This window comes from Labrus bergylta, chromosome 9, assembly GCF_963930695.1.
Source record: "Labrus bergylta chromosome 9, fLabBer1.1, whole genome shotgun sequence".
Taxonomy (NCBI): domain Eukaryota; kingdom Metazoa; phylum Chordata; class Actinopteri; order Labriformes; family Labridae; genus Labrus; species Labrus bergylta.
The window spans coordinates 26,102,956-26,118,016 of NC_089203.1; the positions used below are offsets into that span (position 1 = coordinate 26,102,956).

The 15,061-nt window shown below is 44.9% G+C and overlaps 1 protein-coding gene across 1 annotated transcript in view; it reads right to left on the minus strand.

The window, feature by feature from the left end:
- fat4 (FAT atypical cadherin 4) overlaps positions 1 to 14,631 on the minus strand; it is a 120,606-nt gene extending 105,975 nt beyond the window's left edge. The window contains exon 1 of the mRNA XM_020652844.3: positions 9,151 to 14,631. Within this exon, the coding sequence (XP_020508500.2) occupies positions 9,151 to 14,247 (5,097 nt within the window). The 5' untranslated portion in view covers positions 14,248 to 14,631. The remainder of the gene's footprint in view (positions 1 to 9,150) is intronic.
- Positions 14,632 to 15,061: the final 430 nt, after the last annotated feature.

Genomic DNA, 15,061 nt, shown 5'->3' on the forward strand with positions numbered 1-15,061 from the left:
TACACCTTTTGTACATTGTGTGTTTTTAATATTTTACATTTTTAAATTCTATTTTATATATTGTAATAGCTTCTTATTCTGTATTATTTAAGTTGTTTCTAGTTCTGCTTTATTTCCTTGTTAATTGTTTAGCACCAACACACCAAGTCAAATTCCTTGTATGTGTAAATGTACTTGGCAACAAACCCAGATTCTGATTCTGATTCTGATGGACGGCCAGCGGGAGGCGAGATGTGCAAAGAGAACAGGAGCGAGCTCTTTCTTTTTTCTTTTCTTTTTTTTCTCCCTGAACGCGGAGAGTGAGACAGGTCAATGAGGCAGCACAGTGAAGTCTGAGCTCTGAAAACAATGGAAATTTGCTGCATGGATCCCTTCATGTGGATGTGTTCGAGTGTTTGTTGACGCTAGAGAGCTCGGTAAGTCACGTGCAAGAACAAATCACTCTGTAGCTGGGATCCATTATTACCGCAGGGAATACGTGCCAAAATCAACTCCTCCGCTCTCCTTCTTTCTCTCTCTCTCTCTCACTCCCCCTTCGTTTTACAAGTGAAACTAGTGGAACATTTCTTTTTTATATCTGGACGGACTTGGGTGTATTTTACGAGCCCTTCACAGAGAGAAATGATGAAGACATCTCTGCCATGTAGTCATACTCAAGCAAAGATTTATTTTCCCGTGTAGCACTGTTTAAGTTTGGGGGGAAAATGTACGAGCCAAATCATCACTATACCTGATCGTTCCCCACTTCAACTACTCCCAATCAACCTCGCTGCGGTTGAGTGACAATAAAGCTCGGAAACTTCAGATTTTTTTCTTTCTGATTGCAAGAAATCCCGGTGAACGGCTCCCCTTTTGATCACGACTGATTCTGCAGAGCAAAGACAAAAGAATTCCCGGCGGAGATTAAAAACTATTTCAGTCGCACATTTTTGCACCGAGCATGTGTGTGCTTGAGACAGAGGAATGACCCCTCCCCTAAATGAGGCGTGACAATCAAAGTCAAAGAACAAGAAGAAATGTATCTCCTGATGTGAAAATAAACTCCATGATGCAAAACTCTGCGGAGCATGAAGAAATGTATCTCCTGATGTGAAAATAAACTCCATGATGCAAAACTCTGCGGAGCATGCACGGCTCTGTCCACATTCATTTATTATTCTAACCCGAGGTCTCGCATCGACTTTGCATGAAGCAGACAGGAGGCTGCGGACAGTTCGACCGCAGACTTGAGAGAGTTTTCTTTTAATATACATGCACATTCCTTTTATAAACAAGATTGGAGCGGCGAAACCGAGTGTAAAGATAGAGCGTGTGAATAATTTTTTTGTTTGAACCTGTTTAGAGTAGCAGCAGGGTGGAGCGACCACACCAGGACAATTCAGCTTGCCGCAGGAGACAACAAAATGAGTGCTACAAAGTCGAGACGATGCCAAAGGTATCTTACTTCACTTTCACCGCAGCTTTCAAGATATCAAGAGTTCACTGCTGCAGAGAAACTTCACCCAGATCCAGGGCTGGAAACCAAATCTAAACATTTATCTGAACAGATTTCAGGTACATTTTCACATTTGGTTGATCTTTTGATATTTTTGCTCCAGATTTAAACCAACTGGGACAATGTTTTCCCGTTTTAAAAAGCCAAGTCTGTTAATAGCCTATATTTAAGATTTACAAATTAGTATACTGTTTGGTTACAAAGTGCGATAAATAAACTAAAAATAGGTATTACCTTTAATTGTAGCTGTTTGCAACATGTCCCTCCTGAATCCCACTTCCAAACTGGCACCAATTTATCTTCAGGTAGCTGAGAGCTCAAGCATGACCGTCATACTTAGGCCTCCGTCCAACGGGTCAAATAAACACATACCGAGTAAGAAACTATTACTTTTTGACGTAAACATTTTTCTCACAATGCGTTTTCATAGCTAACACTCGTATCGCTATAACGACTAAGGTGCTATCAATTGCAGAGTCAGAGTGACAAGACGAGGGAATGTAGACACTGTTGATAAAAGTGGAGATGTGGAGAGGCAAAAAGTATTTTCAATGAAAAGTATTCAAGACAATGAAACTTAGCTGAATTAGAAACGGGTGAAAACACTAAAACTGCTCTTCAAAAAGTTGCATCAATTTACAATCAATCCTTTCACCCCTAGCCTCCTGAAAAGTTATTTTAGTAAAAGCAGTAAAAGTGAGACGTGATATGGTTATGGTATTGACATTATTCAGTTTGATTAAAGGTCATGACAGACTCAGTTACACTGACACAGTTACACCACAATAAGCCCTAATCTTGGACATCTTTGAGCTTGCCTAAAAAGTTATCAACACAAGATTGTAACTTCATGTCATGTGACTTTTCAGGCACTTGAGCAGGTAACCAGCCGTGTGTAAGGATCTTAAAAATCAGCTTTGTTGCTAAAATACTCAATCTGACGGGCGTGTTGGGAGAACTTTACAGCCTTAACGGCTCTTATCCAAAAGAAAGTTAGTTTTTCTATTTTATTGCTAACATGACGCTCGGCTTAACTTTATAGAACGCAGGACAGCAGAACAATATGACCCCCCCCCCCCCTTTCTCCTGACCGCTCAGCCCCCCCCTCCTCCCTTCATCTGACAAACATGCACTGTGAGATGTGCCAGTCTCCGCTCTCTGCTGAGAAAAGAAACGAAATGTAAGAGGGTTTGTCATAGTCACAACTTTAAGACTCAAAGCTAGAAGAAGAAAAAAACAACAACTTTAAATTCATCTGAAGTGGTCGGGTCGAGCTGGAGAGCAGCCGTTAGCGCTCAACACTCCTCCAAACAAAGTTGCATTGTGCCACAAAATAAATGAAACAAGACAAACACTAACAAACAGTCTCATGTCATAAAGTAGGTTTTAAACCGCTGGACTCATTACAGAACAATCTGCAGAATAAAAGTTTAAAAAAAGTATCCCAGTGATCTTATTTGACATTAGCATAATCACAATTCTCTAAATGGAGCTGAATTTTTTTTGGCCGCAGCTTCCATTTCAAGTTCCCCTGCAGTTGAGAAAAGGCTGTGGTCAGTGTGTGTGTGTGTGTGTGTGTGTGTGTGTGTGTGTGTGTGTGTGTGTGTGTGTGTGTGTGTGTGCAGCTTTAGCTTGCACGCATCTATGCATGACTGAATGTTTATCCAACTTTTATGGCGATTGTCTCATAAAACAGACAGGCGCTCCGGGACGACCCCGCGGCGTCCCGCACCGGTTCACCCGCCTGCAGGTTCACCCAGAGCGACCACCTACCAGGAGGGCCAAGCACATGTTCACCCCCTCCCCGATGACCATTTCAACAACGCACGTCCAGCTGAATTACTGAGTGAATTACAACCTCGATTACGGCCCAGAACTGGACTGTTACCGCCCTTTTCTCATGCACATGTGCAGCTAGCAAAGACAAGAAAATCACAATTAGACCATGAATTATAGCACACAGGGAGGCCGTTTGTTCTGCATCATTCCTCTTCCAGTTGTTGTGAAATGTCTCTTCTGGGGAACATGAAACTTTATCACTAAGCTTATGTATGCTTCAAAAACATGTAATGATTTCATTGTAATCAAAGAGCGCTAAATGCTTCGCTAAGGGGGATATCAGTATCACTGTTTGACCTTTTTCCTGGAAACTGAACTCATCAATACTTCAGTATTTAGCAATACTTACACATATACACAAACACAAAACCAGCATCCGTATCGAATTGTTCAGCCATTCATGACCTTCTCATCCTGGCAGGATTTACAGAAAGAGTTTTTTTTCTATTATTATTATTATTCATCTATCTTCTCTCCAACCTCAATATAGCCTCTCTGACTCAAGTTGGAGGAGGTTCAACATGACCGACACAAGAAGAGGAATGAAAAAGCAGCAGAAAGGAAAAATGGAAAGGGAACTTTGAAGCCCTGTTGCCAATGAGATTTAGGAATCAAAGAAATCCAAAACACTGAGAGGGACATAAAACTGAAATAATAATAATAATAATAATAATAATAATAATAATAATAATAGGGGACAAGGCTGAGATCACTGACACATAATAGCTTTTTGCCAAAAGGTTTAAAGAGCTCATATTCTGCCCTTTTTGGGGTTCATATATTTAATCTATGTACCTACTAAAGTATGTTCACAATAGCTAAAGTTCTAAAAAAGTGTCTGTTTTCATGAACTGCCGCTCCATGCACCGGCTCGCTTCTGACTCTCTCTCTAAGGCTCTGAAGTGCCCACGTTCAGAGTCCCCACGTGTGCCAAGTCTGATCTGATTGGTCGGCCTGTTGGCTCTGTCGTAATCGGTCAGTCACTCAGCACGGTTCTCGGAAATGTCACGCCCCTTTTACCATATTGGGTATGCAGCCACTTTGGCTCCGAGGGGAGCATAAACATTAGCACCTTAGCACTACTGTGCTACCGCAGGCTACGGCATATCATGGGCGTGCTACAGAAGTTAACTGGCGTGCAACATGAGCTGCTGGGCGCCACAACGAGCCAATGGGCTTAGATCAGTGATCTCACACTGACAAGACGTCACACTGGCAAAAAAATTTCAAGGGGGGCTAGAACCGAGCGTTACATACAGCTAATGCTGCAGCTAACAGGAGGACGTAGGAGAAGCCACGTTTCTGCGGACTTTGAATTTTTGCTCATAGATGTTCCTAAACATGCACAGGACACTTAGAAAACACACTAAAGAGCAGATAAAACCAGAAGAAGCATAATAAGACCCCTTTAAGGCCAGCCTCAACTCCCACCTCTGCCTGTTTCTAGATTAATCAAAAGTTAGGTGCTTCAAAATGCAGATTCAGAAACCAATGGATGACATCACTAAGTCTATCAATGTTTCATAGTAAGTCTATATATGGTTAGTGGGCAGGCTAATAAATCAACCCAAAGTAACCAGTACCTTTCAAACTAAGATTTAAGGAGACAAAAGGAAGGAAGGAAAGGGATGATCTTACTGAGTTTATATAAATGTTTCTGCTTTTTGTTTTTGAACTAGATTAAATAAAAAAATAAAAGTTAATTTATGGATCCAACCAACAGCTTCTAGTCATTTATCTCACCAAAAAGTGGGATGTTTAAGAGAGTTCAAACTATGAATAGCATCAGAGATCAACACTCATTTCTATATCTGCATTCCATAAGGTCCACAAAGCTCGGGGCGGGCCGGGCAGATTGAGCGCTCATACTCCCACCTGCTTAGGATGTGACGGGGAGCCTTATCCCTCACCGCTTCCTTCCCATGATTCCTTGCAATTTTTGCTGCAACTTCCAGAAACCTCCGAAAAAAATGTTCCCCTCCCACCCCACCTCTTCCGTCATTCCCACAAGCTCCCATGAACACCATGTGACATGTGCAGCACCCTCCCCAAAACACACTTCTTTCTTCAATCCCCACAACTCCAAACAACTATACCCGTACAGTCCTGTCACTGGTGAGGAGAGGGGAGGAAAGCTGGCTGACAGGGGGCATCCATACACACTCCCTAAATCTGCCAAGGCGAGACGCTGGCACAGACAAAAAAAAATAACAAAAGACTCCCGATCTGCGGCCGGGGTATAGCGCAACACTTTATCTGTGAAGGCAAAACAAAGGAAGGCCTGTTGAACACTCCGACTTTGTTTACTTTCAAGGGGGGAACAATGGCATTGAGAGGAGAGGGCAAGGACTGATGTGGCACTTGAGTAAAAAAATAAAAAAAACAGCACTTCATTTTGATTCACAGTGAGTTTAAGAAAACAGTGGTAACAGTCCCGTCTAGGAGCCTCAGGGTTTGGGTGAAGGGAAAGAGTACAGAAGACAAGAAAGAGAGATAGTCAAGGTGACAATGATGGAGAGATGCAGACTGTGCTTTTTATTTTATATTATTAATTTCTTCACCTAACAGTCTCTACAACATTTGCAACTCCCTCTTCATTCACTGAGCATTGGGAGCAAATTACACATTTAAACAGCTGACAACACAAGGAGCAAACTGCTTTTTAACTGTATCAAGGTCTTGCTATTAGGATCCAAACAACTGAATAAAAGGGAATGTTTTGTGCCTCTCTCTGCAAAGAAAATAAGTGTTGAAAGTCTGTTGCTGGACTTTGTTTAGAAGTTTCTTCTGACATGTTGGTACTTTTTTATTGGCTGATAAAGAAGATCTATATTTAACTGTCTATTTCATCCGACTAACACTACCATAAACTCTGAGTATCGTCCATCACACATGATCTGAGAGTGAATATTTGTCTAAATTGGAAGTTATGTTCTGTAGGAAATCAACGTTTTAACTGTCAAAGTACCAAAATAATAAAGTAACACAAAAGGTGCAAGTTTCGCTTTATTCTCTCACTGTGTTTGTTTAAAGGTTTAAACCATGCACTTCTCTCCGACAGCTGAAACTCGTCCGCATATTTCACCTCTGCTCACTCCCGGATCGTTCCTGTGCAGGTGTTTTGTCTTCAGAAAGCTGATTGGAAACACCTGCTGTCACGTTACTGATTAATTTGCGGCCAAGTGTGGAAGTGATACTTGGAAGTTTCAGCTCTTAGAGAGAGGCCTGTCACAGTCTTAGTCAGTGTGAGTTTACTCTGTGTGATTTATATGGTGGGGGGAGGGGCTTCTCCTCACCTCTGACAGAGGACACTGAGGATGTGATGAATCCAAACTTAGAAGATAGTAAAAAAACATCCTCCTGAACGCTATGGAAGGAATCTGGATCCATCAACAACGGATGAATTTTGCTGCCAAGAGATTTTATTTTAGCATCTTTTGTCTGCACAAGCTACCAAGAGGAAGAAACACCACAAAAAAATGTAGGAAGTGAAGTCATTTGCACCAAATTTACAACTGAATCTTCAAAATTGACAAAGCAGAACAACCAAATATCATTAAAAAATGTCTTTACGTCGTTGCACAACCTCTTGTTGGCTATAGAAATACCCCCAAGTACCCCCAATACACATCATAAGTGACCCAGATGTGAGGGCAAAAGGCACATACAGTCCTGCAATGACAGATCAAATCAACAATCACTGACAATGGAACTTTCTGAGATGCCAAGAGAGGGCCAGAAAAAAAAAAAAAAATCTCTTTACACTGCAGACACAGCAGGGTCGTCGGTTGTTTAAGATCATGACCGTTAATACAGAATGTCGATCTGAATTCTCTTTTGTTTGAGTGTTTCCAAAACATCACACATGGTGTATGGCATGCGGTGAAAGAAAAAAAAAACGTCAGCTTTTCCCTCATGCATCCAATCAATGGGGAAAATGGGAAATGCAGAATGTGAGCGGGTCATAACCTCAGGGGTGGAAGTAATTCCCCAGTTGCTACCGGGTATCTGGTGTATAAACACTGCACTGGAAAAACATTAGTCTAAGTCTGAAGGTTTACACTATTGTGCCACGCTGTCCTTCGAGATCCTATTGATACAAATAATGACCTTTTCAGTTTTTCCTATTTCAAGAAATAGCCATAAAAAAGAGGACTGCCCATTTCTTTTCAGCAAAAAAAAAAAAAGCACCGCTTACTTCCCAAATGTGGAAGGTCATTTGAATTCCTCCCAAGTTATTAGATCTCACGCTTCTCAAAATGAATGACTATTCAGCCAGGTGGTATGGTAAAGTCATCTCTCCAAGGGGTGAGAAAGTTCAGGCTTAGCATGAAACCAATCTGAAGTTTGAGGTCTGGGAATGGAGCAGTGAGGCACTAAAGTCTCATTAGCCTGACAGTAGAGTGTGCAGGAAAGCAGATTGCCATCTTCGCTGCAGGCACAGTGAGAGAACATTTGATATTCCCATTTGGCCCGTGCAAACCCTTTAAGTTAACTTAGCTAACACGATTTTGCCAAGTAATCCTTGATTTCAATAATATGTGAGATTGTCTCCAAATAATCAGATTGCTGTATTGCATTTCAGTCTCAATATTTGCAGTGGTCGAAAAGGCATCAATTTCAACTGTCAAAGGCATCCTGCAAATCCTAAACTCTTCAATCATTTCACATCAGGCAGTAACACAAAACACATTTTAAAGGAGAGAAGAAGCTTTCACTTCTTTTGTCTTTGCACCAAAGCACTACAACCTGTATGCAACACGTGTGTCATCAAGTCTGTAATTACATGGCATTTCAAATCCTGGATGCGATTTTCCAAAACATGCATAGACTAACATTTGTTTTTCATTTGACAAGTGGCTAAGTCTTAGTCACCCAAAACCAAGTCTAGGGTTCCTGCATTACACTTAAGACCCCCTTTCTTAAGAAAGCCAGATAAAGGTGCATCCCATCATGCAAACTTAGTGGACAGCTTAAGTTTCACTCTCTCTTTGCCTTCAGCGTCTTTTCACAGAGACTTAAGAGGTCACCCAATTTTAATGGTCACTTATTGCCTGTGGAGCAGTTCCCGGTGGTATAAAGGTACCTCAAGACCACCCCCAGTGCCAAAACAGCCTCAGGCTCAAAGGCTCAAAGTAATACTGGCACTGATGATGCATACCTGCCCTGGAGGACCTTACGACTTACTCTCTTTTTCATTTTGTTTTTGGGAGACTGCAGAAACCATCATGGGCCATGAACCTGAAACAGCAGCCCTGAATGATTTATGTCTACAGTGGGGGAAATTAAAAAAGAGGTCCTCTTTTGATTTGTGCACTTCATATCCGCTGATAAGAATTTTTTTCAGTTCCTGAGAGCAAGAGAGCCGCCTGTTCCGCAGACACACATGAAATCATTTCCCTTCCCCAGACTGCTCAAATATTAGGGGAAGCATATTCAAGATGAATTGTTATAGCTATAGTATGATTTTGGACAGGGGAACAATAAAGTTATCATGCCGGAGAACAAGGCCTTAAAACTTGTGTCCCTGAAATTACACTTTAATATAATGCAGAGCTGTTTGAAAAAAAAGGTATTTAATAAATGAGCAGGCGAAAGCAAAATGTGCTCTGTTTTATGTGTGACTTGGACAGTCTCGATCCAGTTTCTTCCTGTTTAAAGCTTGATCTAATTACACTTGTTCCATCCAAATGTCTGTAACAAATGCCAGTGGGTGAGTTCATGCCCTCTCCCTGCCAAACAGACAAAATAGAACAAAATACACGGTAGCTTTCCCAGTTCCTGTAGAGACTAGAAAAAGTCAGCGGTGTACTCACCTCAGCACGCTGTGTTCTGGGCTGGCTCGCATCTGTTTCGATGGCGTACACATCCACCAGGTAGAGGTCGGAGCCTTGTTCCCGGTCCAGCTCCGCGGCCGTCTGTATCACTCCAGTGTGGCGGCCGATGGTGAAAAGGCGTCCCACAGCTTTCCCGCCGCTGCGAACCGCCACAATGAAATACTCCACTTTTGACGCAGAGCCGCGCGGACTTGAGGCGTCCAGGGAGATGACGTTTGTGCCAGGCGGCTGGCCCTCCTTGAGGATAGTAATGTATTTGGGCTGAGAGAACACAGGCCCATCCAGGCCTTGGAGGATGATGGTCAGCTCGGTTCTGGAAGTCTTACGGTCGGCGCCGTGGTCCGTCGCCGACACAGAGAGTGTGTACATGAGTCGGGAAGGCACCAGCTGAGTGGCGAGGCGAATATCTCCGCTGTATCTGTCCATGATGAAAGTGTTAGAGTCTCCCTCCAAAAGCTCGTATTCCACTTCCCCGTTTGCTCCCTCGTCGGGGTCAAAGGCCACCACTGTTGTCAGAATGGAACCCATGACAATGTTGGGCTCAGCGACAAGGGCGTTCTGGGAGACAAAGGTGGGGACATTATCGTTCACATCTGTCACCCATATTGTGACATTTTTCAGAGCAAAGCGACGAAATTCAACCGGGAACGCCTGATCAGTGGCTTTGATGGTGAGCTCGAACAGATTTGAAAACTCTCTGTCCACTTCCTTGTTGGTGTAGATGAGCCCCGAGCTCGGATCGATGCTGAAGTGGTTTCCCCGGGGAATCTGCTGAACAATGGAGTACTCCAGCTGACCGTTTATGTCCGCGTCTGTATCATGCGCCGTTATCGTCATGACCGAGGCCGAGATGGGGAGATTTTCAGCGATGGACTTAAAAATGTCACCGGGGGTAAATATGGGAGGGTTGTCGTTAAAATCTCTGACGTGAATGACCACAGGGATGGACGAGGAGCGGGGTGGTCTGCCGTTGTCCTTTGCGGTGATGTTCAGTTTGTAAAACGACTGGGTTTCAAAGTCCAGCCTTTTTACCAAAAAGATGCTGCCGGTGTTTGGGCTGATGCTGAAAGTGCCGTGGTTATTTGTGGCGGTGATGCTGTACATTATGTCAGCGTTCTGACCTGAATCTGCATCCGTGGCCGTCACAGAGGCCACAAGCTCCCCGATCCTCATGTTCTCCAGCACGTCCACAGACAGCGAGGATTTAGGGAAGGAGGGAGAGTTGTCATTCTCATCCAGGATGCTTATACTGAGCATGCAAGAAGAGGACAAGGGCACAGATCCGGCATCAACAGCTATGATTTTCAATGAGTAGGAGGATGTAGATTCATAATCCAGCTTTCCCACTAAAGTAACCTGTCCAGAGGCGTTGTCGATAACGAACTGTCCTTCCTCGTTGCCCTCAGGGATGTGATAATGAACCTGCCCATTTTTGTTTTCATCCACGTCTGACGCCGACACCCGCAGCAGTTGTGTCATGTTCTGAGCCGACTCAGAGATGGAGGCCTGGTAAATGTCTTTGGTGAATTTCGGAGGGTTGTCGTTGATGTCTTGGATGTAAACTTGCACTTTGGCCTGGTCTCTGAGGGGTTTGGGCAGACCCTGGTCCGACGAGACGACAATGAAGCTGAACACGGCGGCGCCTCTCTGTCTCATTAGTGACTCTCGGTCAAACTGCAGAGTGCTGGTCAGCTCCCCTGTGATGGCGTTCAGCTCGAAGTTGGACTGCGGAGCCTCAAATGTGTACCTGACGTCGCTGTTAGGGCCAAAGTCCTTATCTTCTGCAAAAACACGGCCCACCAGCGAGCCCCTCTTCTGTTCCTCCTCAAAATGAAACACATAATTGGTGCTGTTAAAGAGGGGGCGGTTGTCGTTTACATCGTCCAGGATCACAGTGACATTCACAGTGGCGCTAAGTGGTTCCACGGCCCGGTCTTTAGCCACAACCACTAAATTATATCTGTCCTGTATCTCTCTGTCCAATTCTACTTTAATGTACAGCTGCCCATCTGGGAAAATGCCAAACACATCACCTGTGTTACCACCAGCGATGTCATACATGATCTCCCCATTTAGACCAGAGTCTTTGTCAGTGGCCTCCACTTTGAAAAAGCGACTGTTGACAGGTTCAGACTCCAGGATAATGACCTCGTATGAAAGCTGGTCGAACACCGGCGAGTTGTCGTTGACGTCGTAAACGCTGACAATGAGGACAAGGCTGGAGGTGTGCTTGGGGACCCCCATGTCTGACGCGACAACCTCGACCTCGTAGGAGCTCGTGGTGACCTCCAGCGGCCCGGTCAGCGTGATGAGGCCGTGCTTCTCATGAATATGAAACAGGCCTTTGGGGTTCTGTTTGAGGCTGTAAACCACCACTCCGTTCGTCCCCTCGTCAGGATCCGAGGCTTTGGCCTGAAAAATGACATGACCTGTACTCCAGTTCTCCACTGCACTCACATGCTCCACAGCGTGGATAAAATGAGGGGCGTTATCATTTAAGTCCTTTACAGTGACGTTAACAAAGGCCTCTCCTGTGATCTCCCCTGCTCGGGCTACAACTTTGAGCTGATAAAAACCCTGCTCCTCTCTGTCTATCTGGGACGAGGCTACAATCTGACCTGCGCTGTTCACAGTGAAAAGCCCCCGCTGGTCCCCTGAAGTGATCAGGTATGAAATGTTTGTGTTCAAATCTACACTTGTGGCCGACACCGTCCCGATAACTGTCCCAATGCCCACGTTCTCAAACATGACAAAACTGTAAACCCTCTGGCTAAAGACTGGTGGGTTGTCTTGTGTGTCTATGACAGTTACAGTGACTATCGCCTGGATGTGCGAGCGCAAACCGCCACCATCTGCTGCTGTCACCTGCAGCTGGTAAGCTGTTTTCTCTTCTCTGTCAAGGGGCACAAGCGTGCTAATTTTGCCTGTGTTGCTATTAATACGAAATTTTGAAGAGTCGCCAGCAGTAATTATATATTTAAGTGTGCCATTTCGACCCAAATCTGGGTCTGTGGCTGAAACAGTGGTTACAAAAGAACCCGAGGGCTCATTCTCTTTAACATTGGCAAAATACTGCACGGGGTAGAAAACTGGCCTGTTGTCATTGATATCCCTCAGGGTGATGTTGACTTTTCCTACAGAGTGCAGAGGAGGGCTGCCAGCGTCTGCAGCCTGGATGTGGAGTAAGTACGAGGCCTGATCCTCCCTGTCTAGCTCCACGGCTGTGCTTAATCGCCCCGACACGGCATCCAGGCGAAACAGCTCCCGGACTGTGGCTGGAGTCTCCGCATCGAATGAGAACCGGATAGTTCCATTGGCCCCGAGGTCGTCATCCGAGGCCGACAGCACCACCAGCTCAGTCCCGGCTGGAGCGTGCTCCACCACGGAAACATGAAACATGCTCTGTGTGAACGTGGGCACTTGGTCATTCACATCAGTGATGTTGACTATAAGTTTAGTGTAGGAAATCTTGGGCTGCAGCCCCTGATCTTTGGCACTAATGTTGAGCACAATTTCAGACGCTACTTCCCTATCCAGCAAAGCGGCGCTGGTGACCAGACCACTGTTTTCACTGATGGAGAACCAGCCCAAAGCGTTTCCAGACACCAGGGAGTAGCGCAGGTTGGCGTTCTGCCCGGAGTCACCATCTGTTGCAGAAACCCCTTTAATGTAGCTGCCTTTTGGTATGTCTTCACTGATATCTACTCTGTACAGTGTTTCCTGGAATATGGGTGGGTGATCATTGATATCATTCACAAAAATAACCAGACTGGCATAGGAGGACCTGGCAACAGGCTTGCCATTGTCTGACACAGACACAGTCAGGTTGTATGAGGAAATTCTCTCTCTGTCTAACACACTGGCCACTTTGATCAGACTCAAATTGGGCACCGGAGACGTGTGCACTTCAAAGTGTCTCTGCTCGTTGCCTCCTAAGATCGAGACAGATATGTTACCATTAGCAGTAGGGGAGTCTGAATCTGAAACAGTGAGCAGAGCTACGACTGTGCCAATCTGTGCGTTTTCATCCACAGAGGCAAACTTGGAAGTTGTGGGAAAATACCTAAACTTCACCACCGGGTCGTTATCATTCACATCTAAAAGTTTGATTGTGGCTTCTGTTCTGCCTGACAGAGAGGGCACCCCGTTATCTACAGCATGAATAGTCAGGGAGTACTCTTTTTTACTCTCATAATTCAAACCCTCCTTTATAATAATAGTTCCAGCTTTGGGGTCAATTTGGAAAGGTGACCCTTCATCTAAAAAGTACCTGATTTCAGCATTGGCTCCCTCATCCTGATCTGATGCTGTGATCTGCAAAATACTTGAACCTACTGCTGCATCCTCAAAAACACTGGTTTGGTATTGATCTTGATCAAACACAGGAGGGTTGTCATTTATGTCTTGTATTGTGACGTTTACTTGCAGGTAGCCAAACTTTTTCGGGTCTCCTTTGTCCTCCACTTCAATCAGGAGCTGGTAGAAGGGAGTCACTTCCCTGTCCAAGCCTCCAGTTGAAACAAGGTGCAAGAATGCCCCCTCTCCACTAGGATTGACTGTAATATCCAAACGGAATTTCCTCTGCTCGTTGCCTTTCACTATTCTGTACGTGGTGTGATCGACTCCGTTACTTCCAATGTCTGAGTCTGTGGCAGTGTCCAGGATCACCTGCCTGCCACTGCTCGCGTCCTCCTTAAACGACACGACAATGGACGCGTCTGGAAACACTGGGGAGTTGTCATTAATATCCAAAACTACTATCCTGACCTCCGTGGGGTAGGTGGGTTGGCTGGACAGCACCACGACGTTGATGACATCACTTTGCAAAACTTCTCTGTCAATCACGGAGGACGTGTAAATGACCCCCGTGGTGCCGTTAATTGCAAAAAGTTTGTGGCTCTCGCTGAAGCGGTAGGTGAAGCTGGGCTTGGTCTCTATCGTGCCCACGTAGGTGCCGACAGGCTGCTCCTCCAGGACCTGAAACTCTTGACGGACTTGGCTGGATGCTGAGTACTGAGACAGAGTCCATAACAGCAGTAAAACCAAATGAAACCGGCCCCTACCTGAGAGCGCCATGGTCAGTTAACCAGTCCACCTTTCTCAGACAGAGTCCATGCCCTTGATGCATCAACTTTACTGAGGTTGAACGAGTCACTAAAGCATTATATTCCAGTGAATGTGCAGAGGAAAACTCAATGGGAACACTATCCACACGTGTTAAGTGATCTAAAGTACTCCAGGAGTGTTGTTTTTATCCTCCGCGTAGCGCTCTGTTTCAATGCAACAAAATCCTCTGAATGGAGAGAATGCCTCCTGGTTTCATTTCTACTCCTCAAAAGGCATGTTCAAAACAATCCCATGACAGGCAAAAACAATGCAAAAGTTCCCTGGCTCCTTGGACATGCGTGGAAAAAAAAGTTTATCCCAAGTTAGGGCGCAGTAAACGGCGCAGAGCGCGAGCAAGCGGCTGGTCCTATACGCACCGTCCCGTGGAATAACGGTACAGGCGCTCCAGTCATATTGTGCTTAGGAGTCCCAGTAACTTAGGACAAAGCTGGAGTTCCTCAAACTCCCTCCCATCACTGATCCCATTGGATAGCGCCACTCCTGCCCGCCCTCCCTCCTCCTTTCCCCCTCCATTGTGCAGCGCAGCCCGCTTGTCCCCGCCTGCTGAAGGAGATGTCAATCAAATGAGACAGGTAACGATGACCTGAGCGTCTCTTAATGACCCCAGTAACAGATTCATGTTAAGATATGACGGTGTTAATGAGTTCAGGATACGAAAGTTTCTCATGAAACTCAAGGAAATCATACAAAAACATTCAGATATGTTGAGAGAAATACATTAAAACAGGTCAAAGGATGCTTATAACAACACAAAGAGTGAACT